The sequence below is a fragment of the Sphaerodactylus townsendi genome, unplaced genomic scaffold, assembly GCF_021028975.2.
Source record: "Sphaerodactylus townsendi isolate TG3544 unplaced genomic scaffold, MPM_Stown_v2.3 scaffold_18, whole genome shotgun sequence".
Taxonomy (NCBI): domain Eukaryota; kingdom Metazoa; phylum Chordata; class Lepidosauria; order Squamata; family Sphaerodactylidae; genus Sphaerodactylus; species Sphaerodactylus townsendi.
Window position 1 is genome coordinate 4,531,715 of NW_025950341.1, and position 17,140 is coordinate 4,548,854.

A 17,140-nucleotide genomic window follows, 5' to 3' on the forward strand; every position below is an offset into this window, starting at 1 on the left:
GTGCTGCCCCTGTGACACAGCTTGTTATTGGAGGTGAGAAGAAGAAGAGATTCTTCTTTATATACCTTGCCTTTCTTTCCTGTAAGGAGACTCAAGTCGGCTTGCAAATTGCTTTCCCTTCCTCTCCCCACAGCAGACACTGGGGGTAGGGGGTAGGTGGGGCTGAGAGAGTTCCGAAGAATTGTGACTGGCCCAAGGTCACCCAGAGGGAATGTAGGAGTGAGGAAACAAATCTGATTCACCAGATTAGAGTCTGCCGCTTGTGTGGAGGAGTGGGGAATAAAACCCAGTTCTCCAGATTAGAGTCTTCTGCTCTTAACCACTACATCACACTGGTGGGTAACAACTCTGAGAACTGAACAAGTGGGAGAAATCATACTTGCCTCATCCCCTGTGTGGGAGTTTATCTGTAACAGGGTAGTCCAATGAAGGCAGCCAGATCCAACCTTCCTTTGCCACAAATTTCTTGATCCCCATGAGCAAGTCAGAATATTTTCAGCAGTGATCTTTTCGTCTGCTGTGTGTTAGTTGGAACTATTATTAATGCAGGCCAGATTGGGCAATACATCCTTTTTATTAAATAAAATCCATGCACAGTTTGAGTCATGTAGGGTTTCACTTTCATCTATGAAGGATTATGGAAAGGGCTAGCACCCTTCTGTTCTGCTCCAGTTAAGAGCTGCTGTGTGTCTGTTGCATATTTCTTAGCAGAAAAAAACTTCACCTGCCAAGTTTCTACAGACGATGAAAGTCAAGGAATCCTGTCAGAATTCAGAACAGAAAAGGAGATGGCCTTGGTCTAGACCAGGGGTGTTCAACTCTGGCGCTTCAGATGTCCATGGACTACAATTCCCATCAGCCCCTCCTGGCATGGCCAATTGTAGTCCATGAACATCTGGAGCGCCAGAGTTGGACACCCCTGGTCAGGATAGTAAATATTATGAGAATGAAGAATACGTTATGGAGAGTGTGTTTACTGTAAAAAAGAGGAGTCTACTCTCTGCGAGTAGCAGAGAGCTGGACTAGATGGACTCTGGTCTGATCCAGCTGGCTTGTTCTAAAAAAGAGGAGAGCTTGCTTCCAAATCTCAAGGAATTTATCAGGCTGAAGTTGGCAACCCTAGGTGGAATTATAGCTCAATGGTAGATCATCTGCCTAGAATTTCAGGTGGACGTAACCTTATGGCATAATCTTCAGGGATTATGGACTCACTTGCCAGCATGGCCACTCAATATGCTGGCAGGGGCTGATGGAATTGTAGTCCATAACATCTGAGTGCCAAAGGTTCGCCAGCATGGCCAATTGGTCATGCTGGCAGGGGCTGATGGGAATTGTAGTCCATAACATCTGGAGTGCCAAAGGTTCGCCACCACTGGCCCAGATGGTAGATGCAAAAGGCTCCAGGTTTGATCCCTGGTATCTCAGGTTAAAGGATCAGATAAATAGGTGATGTGAAAGACCTCAACTCGAAACCTGGGAAAGCTGTTTTCAATCAGAGTAAACAGTACACATCTTGATACATCAAGAGTCTGACTCGGTATTAAAGTCCTGTGTTCATATGAATGTTCACAAAGTACATGTTCTTGTACACACTCATATATATGAGCATATGTTTTTAACCATAAAGGCAGAAACTATTTTTAATTAAAGTGAATGTTCTTAGGAAGCTGGTTTACATGCTGCCTCCTGTATCTTTGCTATGCTGTGTGTGCTTCTAGCAATGTTCCCCTCCCAGAAAACCGTGACACAGCCAGCATGGTGTAGTTGTTAAGAGCAGGTGGATTCTAATCTGGAGAACCGGGTTTGATTCCCCACTCCTCCATCTGAGTGGCAGAGGCTTATCTGGTGAACCAGATGTGTTTCCACACTCCTACGTTCCTGCTGAGTGACCTTGAGCTAGTCACAGTTCTCTCTGAACTCTCTCAGCCCCACCTACATCACAAAGTGTCTGTTGTGGGGAAAGGAGCTTGCAAGCCATCTTGTGTCTCCTTGCAGGAGAGAAAGGGGGGGTGGTATTAAATCCAAACTCATCTTCTTCTTCTTACTGGTATACTTGGAAGTGAACCATGGTGGTGGAACGTGAATATTTCTAAGGGCCGTAATTATGAGCATGCAGCAATATCGGATTAAAAGCCACTCAGGGAAGGGGAAAGAGGCTGTTTGAAGAGGACCATGCAGTAGAAAGAAAGCTTCATACAGCCCCCAGAGTGCTTATGGAACTCCATTTTGCTCAAGGTCTTTTCTTGCTGCACACAAAATGACAGAATCTGCCTTTTATATGTATTCAGATATGCATGAAATGTTCTGTTATGCTGAAGGACTGAATCTGCTTCCTAGCGATTTCCCCCTATTGAAATAGCACTACAGAGATGAACTCTCACTGTGGACAAAGGACCCTTGTTTGAATACCTTTATTTTTCTCTCAGTCCTCTAGTCCTTGTGGAATTGCTATTAAGCTGCCTTCCCCAGTCATTCAGTCTTCTTCAATGGCATTTGTACAATACCAATAGCATTTTTTACTTCTGGAAAGGCATGACCTGAATTTAGGCAGGCCAACTTGGAGCTTGGAGTAAATGGTCATAGGAGTGCAGTCTTAAAGAGAGTAGCTAAGGAGGAAGAAAAAAAACCTGTTTGAGACCGTTCTCAAAAAGTGTGAGGCTGAACTGGATAGCTGGACGAACATGGAAAATGCTATCATTTCTTTAATTTAGGATGCAATTGTTTCAGCTGACTCCACTTCCGTGTTTTAATGGCAGCTTGATTTCTATAAATGAAAGACGCAAAGCTTTTGCTGGCAATGGGGACAAAAGCAATAGGAAGAGTTTTACCAGCTTCATCCCTGTGCCTTTACCTACTAGTAAAAACACAGAAGTAAGACCACTTCTGTTAGCTGACGGAGCTATTGCTTTTGAACTCTTTTAAAAAATCTCTCTGGTTAAAAGGAAGTGAGATGTTTCTTTTGAGCAGAGTACGTTGTGGTGCATCCTGCCAAGTGGAAGAGAGTCTCTGTGTGTAGGGCCATGCTCTTGTGGTTTGCTTTTCCATCCTTAGTGAAAACACTTGTGTCAACACATTCTGAAAACTGCAGCACAACAACGTTACAGGAGTGTTTCTATATCAGACCATTGTTCAGTTTATTCCAGCATCTTATTTCCTACAGCCAGCCAGCATGGTATAGTGGTTAAGAGTGGTAGACTCTAATCTGGAGGACAGGATTTGTTTCTCTGCTCCTACACATGCAGTCTGCTGGGAGTCCTGGGCTAGTCACAGTTCTCTCAACTCTCTCAACCCCACCTACCTCTGCTGTGTCTGTTGTGGGGAAAGGAAGGGAAACAGTTGTACAGTTGTCCCTTCCACATCACGACTTTCCCTATGGTGGATTTGGTTTATCACGAGTTGGCATAAGCAATTAACGTAAATGGGAACTGTCCCAGTATGGCGGCCAGCTCCAGTTCTGAAGCAGGTGCCACCTCCCAGTACTCAGGAGTGCTGGCCGTCAGAGAGGACTCCTATCACCCTGCAGCTTTGGCAACCACAGAGTGATGCTGCTGGTCTGGGCACCCACCACCAGTGGCGTAGCGCCCATGGGGAAGGTGGGGGCGATGCCCTGGGCAGAGCTGCGGCGAAGACGTGGCCGGGCCATGAAGGGGGCATTCCAGGGCAGGGCAGGCGGCGCTGCGGCAGGGCATGTGGACGCCACAGGCACAGTTTTCCCTTGCCCCACCTCCGCCCACCACTCCCCTCCCTCAACCAATGGGCAAGCCAAGAAGCGGATTTCTGGATCGTAGGAAGTGCTGGGCCCCTAAACTCCGCAATTGGAAGAGTCGACTAAGGCACTTGGAGTCTCCTTTCATGAGAGACAAGCGGGGCATAAATCCAACTCCTCTTTTTCTTCTTTTACAGTGGCCAGCCATAGACCCCAGTGGGCTCACAAGTAGGGGCACAGAATCCCAAGATTCTACCTGTTTCTGTCCCCACCCCCATAACTGGTACTCAGCCACATATTAGCTATCATAGCCAATGACAATTCTTAAATTTCTCTAACAGGAATTCATCTAATTCCTTTTTAAAGCCATACACACAAGTGGCCATCACTACTTCCTGTGGTACTGATTTCTATGTTAATTATGTACTGGATGCATCATTTCTTTTGGCTGTCCTGAATGTACTGCCCAGCAACATCACTGCCCAGTGCTTTGATAGCATTCAAGCAGGCATTAACTTATGGCATTTATGGCCACAAGATGGAATGTCACAGCAGCTATATTCTGATCCACATAAAGATGTCAGTTGTGCAGGCTGGGCAGCACTGGTGTGCTGCCACAGCAACACACAGCACTGAGGAGACTCAGAGGTGCGGCTGGGCTGACAGCAGTTTCGCCAGGAATAATTCCAAAGACACCAGGTACGTGGGAGAGTCCTGAGCAGGGGTCTGCAACCTGTGGCTCTCCAGATGTTCATGGACTACAAATCCCATCAGTTCTTGCCAGCATTGCCATTGTCAGGGGCTGATGGGAATTGTAGTCCATGAACATCAGGAGAGCCACAGGTTGTAGACCCCTGGTCCAGAGCAATGTTGATTAAGTCAGGAGTCAGAAGCCAGGAATGCATACAGCAACAAGGAGGGTCCAAGAATCAAGGTCAAGAAGGCGGTCCGTGGTCAGTCAGGGTCTGGAGACAGCAGTGGCACGCAAGCAAGGTCCAGAAGAACACACTTTGCAACCACACCTGCAGTTCCTGCCAAAGGCCTTTTATTCCTCAGAGTGACTTGCCTGGGACTGCTCCTGCAAAGACTCTGGGTAATGCCTAGCCTGCAATCCTGCTGAGCAGCGCCACTCCTTTAAGGCCAGTCTCAACCTCTGTCTGCAATGCTGACTTACATCTGGAGACCCAGAGCTGCTAGCTAGAATCTTCCTTAGCCCTGCTAATTAGTTCTGAGCCAGAAGCCTGTGCTGGTTCAGGCTCTAGTGAGTCAGCTGACCTCTTTCTGTGAGGCTCAGTTAACTCTTCCTCAGATGAGCTGTCAGCTGCAGCAGGAGGGGTCATCATGACATTAGTGGATTGTATATTCCTCCACCACAGAACAAAGCATGCTGGGCCGTCTTTGTTGTAGAATACTCTTGTATCAAAGTACCATGTTCAATAATGTCAGAAGTAGTTTTGACAAAGGCAGTGCGTAAAAATGAATAATAATTCTCATATTTGTTTGGGAGTATATTTTAAGGTGCAAGCACACAATTTTCTCAATTGCTGCTCCTCAACTGACTGAACTAATGTCTTTGTGTGGAACAGAGTATAGGGGGTTTTTTTGCTGTTAAGTCACAGCTTAACCCTACCCATGTAAGGTTTTCAAAGCTAGAGATATTCAGAGGTGGTCTGCCATTCATTGTCCCTGAATAATGACCCTGGTTTTCCTTAGTTGTTTCCTATTCAAATGCTGACTAGGGCTGACCATGCAAGATCTTATTGGGCTAGTCTGGGCCATTCAGGTCAGAGGTAACTAGCTTAGATGTCATTAAAAGGAGACTAGGTGAAGTAGTAGAGAGCTGATCAGAGTTAAGTGGAACATACATGTCCAGAAGCAGTAGATCTCTGAATACCAGTTCCCGAGGGGCATCAGCAGGTAGAACTATTCCTTCATGTCCATGTGGGCTTCTTGGGGATATCTGGTGGTTGTCCCACATGGGAGGTGGGATATGATCCTGATGGACATTTGGTCTGATTCAGCAGAGCTGATTCTTAACCAGCAGAACTTATCCTTATCTTCTTATCTGGGTCAGACTCTATTCCTGTGATGGTGAACCTATGGCACTCCAGATGCTCATGGACTACAATTCCCATCAGAAGGGCCAATTGGCCCTGCTAGTAGGGGCTGATGGGAATTGTAGTCCATAAACATCTGGAGTGCCATAGGTTCGCTACCACTACTCTATTCATTTTGACACCCCAAGTGGTGAGAGTGTGATAGAGGAGGGAGTACACCCTCTCAGCAGCACAAGTGTGTGTGTGTGTACTCCCACTGGCTCCAAGTATGTGTCACAAGCAGAGAGGAAAAGCTTATAGTCATAGGAGGATGCTACTCATGGTCATAGGAGGATGCTGTAGCCTGTTGTTAGAGATGGCAGGTATAAACATGCCTGTAACCTTCTGCCCCTTGGGGCACCTACCACTTTGCACAGGTGACAGCCCTGGCCCTTTTCTTAACTTTCATGAGAGGAGTTGCCGTGTTGAAGTCCAAATCTTAGAAGATGTCATAAAGTCTGCTTTGTTCTGATATGTAGGGGATGCTCAGGAATCTGGTGGCGGTTACTATACCGGTCAGGAACAGAACTTAAAGGAAAATCAGGTGAGACGGAAAGAGGAAGGGTGGTGGTGGAAGCATCACAATTAGTAGGGTGCAGAAATCAGATCAGAGATCCCCCCCTTCCCCAGGGAATTTCATTTCATTTCAGCGACCAGAAACCAGCTCAGTGGTGGCCATTACATCCTTTGGCTAGTGTTATGATATTGCACTAAACAAAGGAGTTATGATTTAATGCCATGAGCTATCACCCCATCATATATCTAATACTAAACCAGGACTTCAGCATGTGGATTATTAGATCCACACACTGGGGTCAGGTACAGACTAGAGGGATCTTTGTACACTCGGGCTAGCTCCCCATGTTTGCACAAAAAATCCCCAAACTGATTTTTAAAAAACCCTGTCAAATAACCATCATTTTGAGGGAGTTGGAGTGGTTGTCAGGAGTGGTTGTCCCATACAGAATGCAAGGATTGGCCTCCCTCAGTCACCACTGCTCTTCCCCTGCTGGGACCGGCTCTATCTATCTAGCGAGATGCCAGCTGTAGGCTTTGCTGTGTGTCCTTCAAGTCCCCTGCTTGTTCTTGTATATTATGAAGGTGGGGATGTCTTTGTTCAAATTGACAACGGCTTCAGTACTTCTCTGATAATAAGCCCCATTGAATAAAATGGGACTTGCTAACAGGTAGACCTGCTAGGATTGCTCCTTATGTGATCCTCCTTGACACACAACCTTTTTTAAAGCTAAAGAGTCTTAACCTCTGTCAGTCCAGTGACATATTCATTCATTTATTTATTGGTTTAACTTGTATCCAGCTTTTTGTTTGGGTTCAAAAGTGATGCACAAAAATATTATAAAATGTAGTGGTCATCAAATTGGACATGGCACAGATTTACTTCCCTTTTTTGCCATATACTTTCTAGGTAGCCTTGATCGTCACTGTCTCTCAGTTTTAACCTTTTTCTAACAGTGAAATAGTAATGATACAGATTTCCCTCATGGCAGTCCTGAAGAGATATGTGTAGTTTATTTTTTTTAAAAAATTGTAACCCCACTTTATCCCAGATGACTGGGCCAAAACAATAAAACAATGACAAGATAACATAATTTTAAAAACAGAATTAAAGCAACCAGCAGAACAATCTGAAAAATAAAATCCCTCTGAGATCATGTTCTTTCAAGACCCCCACAAAGAAATCATATTGAAGGGCCAAGAGATTTCCATTTCACCCTTCAAACAGCAAGATTTTTAATTTCCTCTTGTACACTATTCTACAAAAAGAGACCAATCACAGAAAAAGCCTGTGAGTGGACAGTAGCAGAATGTACTGTTGATGAGATTTGTCACAACTGTGCTGAGCAAATCTGTCACATGGACTCCTCCTGGGCATGAGAATTCTTCAGGGAAGGTTTGTCCTGGGCCTCATGAATATGGCTGACGAGCAGACTTACAAATCAGTATCCTATTGATTGGTTGTTGGTGTGGACTGGATTAACTTTCACCTCTCTAATATCCACATTGTGTTTTTGATGGAAGAACACACTAAAAACCAGGACCCGGTCCATCTCTCAGAGTTCAACCATATCTATGGTGGAGGACGTCTCACAGCTCTCAGAAGATACAGTGGAGGAATCCATTTCAGAGTCTGAAGAAGCAGAGAATGCTGGGAAAGAGCAAGCAAAGGTGAGGCCTCCTACTATGGAGAGGGGCACCTGTTTTCTCCACTACTATTAGGTGTGCATTCATTAGCAACCATTTGAAGAATTAAAAACCAAACAATGTCTGCATCCAATACTTGGTATTATTCCAGGTCTCTGGTTTTGGCTGGTTCCAATGGTTCCGATCCAAACCTAAGAATACAGAACTTTCACAGAAGGCACCAAATGCTCCTTTGGACTTGGCTGTTTCAGATCCCCAGGTAATAAAGAGCGTTTAAACTAAATGTTTTTGATTTTTTTCTTTCTAAAACCTGACTTCTTCAGAAACACCTGCCTCCCACTTCCAATATTCTCCTGCAGCTGTGAATTGTTCAATGCTACTCTGCTTTGACTATCCTCTCATTGAAGTACCCATGAGAAGTAATGGTTTCTTGAAACACAGTTTCTTGCAACGTAATTGCCTGATATCCCTCTCTTTAGGAAGACAGCGTGCAATGAGTGTGACCAACACTATCTTGGATACACTTCTCTGCTACTGCGGTTGCAGCTGTGGGAGACCAACCAGGCACCTGGTAGAGTGGGGAATAGTGCCTTTGCATTGGTTAGATGCTGAAATGGGCAACTGCTGAGTAGAAATGGTAGAAGGAAGATTGAGATTCATATGGAAAAGTAAAGCTAGCGATAACCATTTTCCCACCCAGGAGCAAAAGTATAGGAACCAAGGCAGACCACAATGAAGCAGCAAAATTTTCCTTGAACAGTTCCTGATTGCAGCGGGGATTAAAATTTTATAGGCTCTTGCAGGAAAGAAAACCCTGCCCACATGTAATAACTTGGTCTTAGTTACGACTGCTGTTCCAGAAACTTCCTACTTTGTTGTGGTTCAGACCTACCTTTTCCCATCAAATTATGGAACGTGGATGGTCCAGGCTAGCCCAATATCATCAGATCTTAGAAGTTAAGCAGAGTCAGCCCAGGGTGAATGAAAGACCACCAAGGAATACCAGAATTGCTCTGCAGACAAGGGCAGTGGCAAACTATCTGCAAATGTCTCTTGCCTTGAAAACTCCATAAAGGGCCATCATAAGTTGACTGTCCCTTAGAAGGAGGTGCTGGAGTCCATGGCTGTTGACTTGGTTACTACCAATGAGAGACAATTTTGAGGTTCAAAAACAGCTCTGGATGCAGTGTGTGGGAATGAGCACACAGGGAGAACTAATAGTCATGCCCCATGCTTTCCAGGATTTGGCTAATCCATAAATTGCTGTCTGATCCATCTACTGTGGGTGGTCCTAGTGCTCCCAGCATGACATGATTTATGGGGTTGCCCATGATTGGCTGGCCCATGCAGTTAACTTTCTTGAAACACAGTTTCTTGCAACGTACTAGCAAACTTAGTAATTTATTGCCCTACCATGCATTGTCGGTGGTGCAGTTATGAGTTGTAAAACAGCACTCTGAACCTTTTTTTCCAGCCAGTGTACAGTGTAGGAAGATTAGGTTAGGGAGCACTCAGACGCATAACTCAGTTTTCTCCATTGTGGTATCTGTGGGTGTGGTGGTGACCATTGATGTATTCTGTGATACTCGCTTACTGAAAACATTTCTTCCTCAAGGCAAATAGCACTTAGTTGTTGAGGCATAGAAATATTAGTGGGTTTTTGCCTCTGGTTGTAGTAATATCTCAACGGGTGTGCAGTATAAAAACCAAGTGGAAAGGAAGGATGGTGTGATAGAAAACATGAATGAAAGGAGCAGAGAACAACTTTAAACAGGATTGTCTGTACTTGATTAAAAAACAAGACAGTTTGTGTATTTGTACCCTTTAATGAAGTGAGTTTGCGAAGGTTTCTTTTGTCTACCTCATCATTTGCCTGCAGAATTCAAATGTATTCATAGAAGGAGGGGTGGGGGGCTGTCCTGCAAATTTCTGTTCAGGCCTTTCTCCCCCCACTCTGATTTCTTAGCTGTCACCTACATTACCCCCATCTTTCTAAAATCGTCTCACCTCGGTTGTAAAGGCTGTCAGATAAAATTCTGGACTGTGTTCCCAGTTCCGGGTTTCTGTGGTGAGTGGCTTTACAGATGTCTTTGTTGGTGGTAACGAAAATAACAACAGTCTATTTATAAAGTATGTAAAGCCATTTTCTTTTCTTATCTCAGTAATGCTTACAACAGCCCAGCAAGGTAGACCAGCACTGCTCACCTACTGTAAGGGGGTGGGGGAGGACCACCCAACAAGAAAGGCTTATTTAAGATCAACTAAAGTGCTTGTGGCTGAAATGTGATTTGAACCAGGGAATCCCTGGCTTCTAGCTAATGCTTTTAGCTACTACATTAAACCAACCATCATAAAAAGAGGTGCTGTGCGGGATCAAAGCAGTGGCAAGTCAAGTCCAGCATCTTCTTTCACACAGTTGCCCTGGAAGGCCAACATCCCCTGATGTTGGTGGCTAACCTTTGGCACTCCAGATGTTATGGACTACAATTCCCAATTGGCCATGCTGGCAGGGGCTGATGGGAATTGTAGTCCATAACATCTGGAGTGCCAAAGGTTCGTCACCACTGCTCTAAGCAATGGAAATCAGAGGTTCTACTTCTTCTGTGTGTAGCGGTTCCCTTTATTCACTACCTTTCCCCTCCTCATTTTAAAGTATGGCGTTTAGATGATCCTCTTGATTACAATGCATCGTTGTATTATAATCCTGAAACACCAGTGTTTCCCAAATAACACAAATGTGATGCTGCAGAATCAATTTAATAGAACATTATCCTCAAGGAAAACACCGAGTGTCACATCTCTTCCTTTTTACAGGGGAAAGTGACTTTACCACCATCTTCTCCTCCTCCTATGGGTGGAATCAGGCCTCCATCACTTCCTCCTCCTCCTCCTCCTCATCTACCTCATGCTGATGGCAATCCTTTCCCCCAAAACATTCTGGGTAAATGTATTACCACATGTTTCTGAACACTAGGTCATAATTACAATTGTGTAATTAACTCTTGGTGAATACGTTTTTTTAAAGAATAGACTTTGTTTTTTCAGGTAATCCTAGAACCAAAAATCAACTAGACCTGGGAACCAAAGAAGGGGGCATATTTCCACGTGCTAGAAACCAGGTGAGGGGGGAAAAACCCAGACATCATTTGAGAGTAAATCCTGCTTGGGGTGCAGGGAGAGAGTGAAGTAGAGATTTTGGTAATCTATGGGCCTTTCCCCACTTACCTTAAGCCCCGCGCTACTTGAGGAGAGTAGTGCGGGGTCCCCCGGCACTCCCCACGAGAGGGGCGGCGACAGTGCAGCCGCCCCGACGCTGTCGCTGTCGCGCCCCCTCAGCGCGAGGCATCCCTGGCGCTCTTGCAAAGGGCGCCTTTTGATGACCCCATGCAGAGCGTGGGGTCGTGGGGATGCCTGGGTGCGCACCAGGGATGCCGCGCGCTGGGAATTGCGCGCAGCGACAGCGGCCGAGGGAAAAGTGGGGAAAGGCCCTATGTTGGCAGCAAGGAAAGCCAGGTGGCTTAAAAGCATTCCTCCCAACTTGCAGTCCTGTACCTGTGTATTTCAGCCACCCAAGGTTTGGTAGTATTTTCTCTGCATTGCATTAAATACAGGCAAATCACCATTCTCTGGCTTTTCTGTGTGATTTCAGGACATTCCCTCTGACCCTCATCCCGACTCTGCTATGCGGCCTTTAACCCTAAAGGGAGGAACAGTTCCACTTTTCAATCCTTCTCAGGTATGGGTTGTTTTGTGTGTGTGTGTGTGTGTGCCAGAAAACCATAAGAATTGTTTCCATGCTCAAGGGTCCGTCTAGCCACCCACAAGCGTCTGGGCATACAGAGGCAGGGCATGAGAGGCAAACTTTCTCTGTTGCTCATCCCCAGCGTCTTGTACTTAAGCATCAACTGCTTATGTACATGGAAGTTCCACTTAGCTGCCAGATAACTCCATGTATCAAAAGATTCTTCATCATACAGCTTTTTTGAATGGCACATGCCACAGTACAGGGATTCCTTGTGGAGGCAGTTTATGACCGTGGAGGCAGTTTATCTCATTGGAGGGGCAGGGAGTCACATTAATATTCAGGGAGATGCACCTTCAGCGAAAAAGCCAGGATGAATTCAGCTTGGTCACAAACACATTTTTCCACTTTGCATTTTCTTTTTCTGGTTGCCCAATTTTGAGACTTAAAATTTGGCATAATTCTCTCTTTGACAGGTCACTGTGGCAGCAGTATCTGGCCAGCCACCACAGAGTTTTCAGCGCCGCTACCCACCGTATCCTCAATGATCAAAAAACCTCCAGGCTATTTCTACCCCTTCTGGATGGCATCCTTTTGCCTGCAGTTAAGAAACTGCAATTATGCAGCACTTTCTCCTTCCTCTGGCTGATGACCCAGCTTCCTGCGGCCCAAAGGATACTAGCAAGAATATTTATGAGACCTGCCCCCCCTCTTCACCCTGTGCCATTTAAAATATGGAATGCAGTTGTAACCTTTCTCATGTATAGTAAAAACTAAATATTCTTATTCATACTTGGCCTCCTGATTAACAGGGTTTTTTTTAAAGCGTAGAAGTACAGGAAGAGTTTGGATTTATACCTCGCCTTTCCCTCCCGTAAGGAGTTTCAAAGTTGCTTACAAACTCCTTCCCTTCCTCTCCTCACAACAGAAACCTTGAGAGGTAGGTGGGGCTGTGAGAGTTCTGAGAGAACTATAACTAGCCCAAGGTCACCCAACAGGCTTCATGCGTAAGATCAGGGAAACAAACCTGGCTCACCAGATTTGAGTCTGCCGCTCATGTGGAGGAGTGGGGAATCAAACCTGGTTCTCATTCTGAGGCAGAGGGCATCTTCAGAGTATGAGTTATCCCCACCCATTGTTCAGAGAGGCAGGATTTCTAACAAACACTTCCTGTTAATGGCCTTCTAGCAGCCCCTTTGCCTCAGTTTATTCCCTGCCTTGAGGGAGAGCAGATCCAAGAGAGATTCTGTCTCATTTTTCTTTGCCTTTTGTGTCCCGATTCCTGATCTTTCTGCCCCTTTTTTCCATTCCTTCAGTTTACTCTCCCCCTCTCTGTTGTTTACTTCATTATGAATTTCATCCCACTTCCCGCTCCTCTCTTCTTCTTGCTCTGCCTGAGCCATGAAGCATTTGGGGGATCAACCCGCTTTTCAGCCCACCAAACAGCCCTTCTTGTCACGCGTGGCCGATGCTTCTGACCTCATTCCCATTCAGCAGCCAGTAGCTGGCACCTCCTGGAGCCCAACAGCAAGCTCAAACCACCAAAACGAAAGCAACATGGCGCAGCTCACAAAAGAGGCACGAAGAAGTCCATGCAACTGCAGAGCCAGTTCGACCCTCTGGGGTAACAATGGCCAGCCTTGCCCTCCAAGTGGCTTCTCTGCATTGGCTGAGCAACCTCCATGCCGTGGGGATGATGCCCATGGCTCCGGGAGTATCATAAGACTGTCCCTTTCCCCCGAAGACTCTGTGGGCAGGCGACCATTTTGTGCTGCAGACCTTATGTGATGGCAGCCATTTTGTGTTTCAGACGGGTAGCCATTTTGTCCCTGGGACCTTTCAGCCCTGATCCAGTGTTCAGTGCAGGAGGAAATGCACAGATAAATGCAGAGGTCTATGAGGGAGGAATTCTTCCTACTCCAACAGATCATCCCCCCTCCTGCTCCTTCTGTCCAGCTCCCTCTACCTTACTGAGTTGGGGGAGGCTTCTCCTAATTACCAGGCTCCATGGCCCTGGCCTACTTAAGCAGCCAAGGAGGCCAGTATCCCTACCATGAAGGACTCTGTTCCTAACTTAACCAGAAAACCGGACGGGGATGCCTTAGAGATGCAGCCAGCTGAGAGCACGTTTTCCTCAGAAGAGGAGGAGGATAGCAAGGCAGACTCCTCACCCACCCCACCCCCCAGGTATTTTCAATGGGGATGACTTTCAGGCTCTCCTTCCCAAAGCCATTGTGGCTCTGGATTTGTCTCAGGGGCCTGGAGCTGCCTCTGAGAAGAAGGACCCTAACTCCAAACTAAAGGGCCCTAAAGAATTTTTTCCTAGGCCAACCAGTTTGGAAAAGGTTTCCTCTTTCCCAGATTTTTTTGACACTGCTGTCAAGGCCGAATGGGGAAAGCCCATGGCCAGGAAGCAGCCTCCTGCCATTGCCAAGAAGCTTTATTGCTTAGAGAAGCAGGCTATGGAGATACTAGAATCCCTGCTGATTGATGTGCCAGTGGCTGCCCTATATTCTTCTGACCTTCTGTCTGCTGATGGGAGAGACACCGTCAAAGGTCCCCTAGATCAGAAGGCAGAGTTTGCCACCAAGAAAGCTCATGAAGCATTAGCCTTAGCTATCAGAGCTGCCTCTGTCTCAGACATTATTTCTAGGGTGGCCATAGTTTGGACAAGGAAACTTGCCATCTCATCCCAGCTGACAGCACAAGACTTCTGGAAGGGACTAGTTGTGTCCTTAAAGTGGGGATAACCCATTCTTTGAAAGTGCCCTCTTTTCCTAAGTGAAAAAAGGAACCTTTTTGGTAAGTATCCAAAGTTCCGTTTTCCAGATTAAGAAGAAGAAGAGTTGGATTTATATCCCCCCTTTCTCTCCTGTAAGGAGACTCAAAGGGGCGTACAATCTCCTTTCCCTCCCCCGCCCCCAACAACAAACACCCTGTGAGGTGGGTGGGGCTGAGAGAGCTCTGAAGAACTATGACTAGCCCAAGGTCACCCGGCTGGCATGTGTTGGAGTGCACAAGGTAATCTGGTTCACCAGATAAGCCTCCACAGCTCAAGTGGCAGAGCGGGGAATCAAACCCGGTTCTGCAGGTTAGAGTGCACCTGCTCTTAACCACTACACCATGGCTTAGTCCATGGCTCCTAACCACTGCACCACACTGGCTCTCGAGGGAAAATAAATGCTGCATGTTCCTTTTGCATTCCACAGGCAAGGGAGAAACCCAGGACAAATCAAAAGGAATCTGGAGAACTATACCTTGTCAGTTAACACAGGCTTATCAGTTAACACAGACGTGCAGTCTAGTGACTGGGGGGAAATGTAGTAGAATGGCAAAGCTCAAGGATTTAGGATTTAGGATATTTAGGATTTCTTGAGCAACTATCTCATCTTCTTTTGGACAATGTCCATTATAAGGGAAAACCTGCATTTGATTCCTTGCATTCCCCACTCTCTCTGTGGATGACAGTGATCCTAATTCAACACGGGCAAAACAGTTATATAGTTGTTGAACTTCAACAAATGACAGTTCTGAGGATATCAGGGGAGACAGGGAGACGTTATTGAAGTTGTCCTCACTACCTGTCTGGGTTCTATAAATGACCAACTTCTTTGATGTGTTACATACACATTATGATAAGGTACCACTTGTTAAATCGTCCTTTGAAGCCACCCAGTTACTTTAATCCAATATTAATGATTTCCCTCCTATTGCAATGGCTACAAATGGTTTTGGGGATCTTCCTCTCTCGGTGAGATATAACATGTGGAAGAACAAAGGAGTTATTTACCCATATCATGCTGGAGGATCTAGTCATTTGTCCCAAGCAAGGCAGTGATGCTCACATGCAGTTTTTGTAGAGCTTGTTTGCTTTAATCGCCGTGGTTGCTCCAAGCCTCAGGGATTTTGCCTATTAAACCCACCAGCCAGGGTTGGACAGTAAAGGCAATAGTGTGCCTCTCTATATATTACAAGACATTTGAAGACAGGAATTGGAATGTAGCCAAAGAAAGAGCAACACAATTCTGAAAAACCAGGGGAGGGAAGGTCTGCATTTTGCTGTTCTCAGAAAGCATGAAATAACATTTCCCCATTTCCTTTCGCTATCCCGAATCACATTTGCTACTGACTCCTGTGAATCTCTGCCTTTAGAAACATCCATCCTCCCACTGCATGTCCAGGGTTTTAAAAAAATACAGATTTACTTCCCAGTCTGTTTTTTGTCTTAATTCATAGCTCTAGCTTCAGGGCAGCGACTGAAATTAACAGGTCCAGTGAAGTCAGTGGGACTAGTAGATCTAGAAAGTTAATTAGGGTAGAATCTCCTGTGACCTGGAGGTATTCTTTGTTAACCAACTCATGACTCACTGGGTCAAGTGAAAGTTTTCCACTGACGTTTTTTTCCACTGAAAGTTTTCCACCTATTGGGCGGTGGAGTCTGGTCCATTAGGGAAAATGGGACAGTGAACTATCCATTTAGGCAAATTCTTCCTGCCTGTCTCCTTGCTGTCCTTAGCAGATAGTCCAGGTGTTGTCAAGATGTAAACGATGTAGTCAGTCTGCCTTGTCTTTGTCTAACACAGGGTTCCCCATCATGGTATCCATGTGTGTCATATCAGCCACATACACTTTCCCAGCTTCCTGCCACGTGTTTTAGAAAAGCTGGTGGGACAATTGTGAAGGAAGAACATGTGACTGGGTGCCTTCATAAAAATGAAGGGGATTTTCACTTGGCTCCTCCTCATTGTTCACTGGAGAAGGATCCAGGACTTTGTAAATAGGTCCTGCAGATAATCTGTGAGTCTGTGGAGGACCAGTGAGCACAAGAACAACAGAGCACCCTCCTCTAGGTCTTCTTCATTCTGTGGTTTTTATCCACCCTTTCTGCACTAGTTGTCTTTCCTAGCCTGGCAACCCTAGAACTACCTAGAACTGAGTGATCAGCAAGGATGGATCCTGGGTTGTGTCTGCTAGAAGAAGTAGGTCATGATGGCTCCAGTGATTCTCACCTCCCTTCAGTTTCTGCTCCCCTGGGGCTCATGATAGCCTCATGATCATTCAGTGGACTGAGAAGAAACCTGCAAGAAAAGCAGCTATATAAGCCTCTACTACCACTTTGAATGCTGGGTTGGTATGAGTGACGGCACTCTCCCAGCATGCCATGCAGGTCTACAGTAACTAGAGTTCTTCTGTTTGAACATACTTCTCTGACTGTGAAGTTCAGGATAGACTCTTGACCTCCTGGAGGTGTTCCTAGAAGGTATATCTGGCCCATTGTTGTCTGTTTTCATAAAGGTTTTGCCCTCACAAAGGCTCATGAAAGGTCTGAGATGGAAGTTGCGGTGAAAGTGGCTCATGGAGGGTGTCTTCAGATGTGTACAGAGCTGTGTTGGAAGAAACCCACAGACATGACGCTCTTTGCTGACGCTTACC

The 17,140-nt window shown here is 45.9% G+C and overlaps 1 protein-coding gene across 1 annotated transcript in view; it reads left to right on the top strand.

Moving 5' to 3' along the window:
* The window catches only part of SEC16B (SEC16 homolog B, endoplasmic reticulum export factor), a 70,457-nt gene extending 57,960 nt beyond the window's left edge, over positions 1 to 12,497 (top strand). Inside the window, exons 20-26 of the mRNA XM_048482520.1 lie at positions 6,282 to 6,346; positions 7,843 to 7,989; positions 8,117 to 8,224; positions 10,780 to 10,906; positions 11,011 to 11,084; positions 11,615 to 11,701; positions 12,184 to 12,497. Of these exons, the coding sequence (XP_048338477.1) occupies positions 6,282 to 6,346; positions 7,843 to 7,989; positions 8,117 to 8,224; positions 10,780 to 10,906; positions 11,011 to 11,084; positions 11,615 to 11,701; positions 12,184 to 12,255 (680 nt within the window). The 3' untranslated portion in view covers positions 12,256 to 12,497. The remainder of the gene's footprint in view (positions 1 to 6,281; positions 6,347 to 7,842; positions 7,990 to 8,116; positions 8,225 to 10,779; positions 10,907 to 11,010; positions 11,085 to 11,614; positions 11,702 to 12,183) is intronic.
* Positions 12,498 to 17,140: the final 4,643 nt, after the last annotated feature.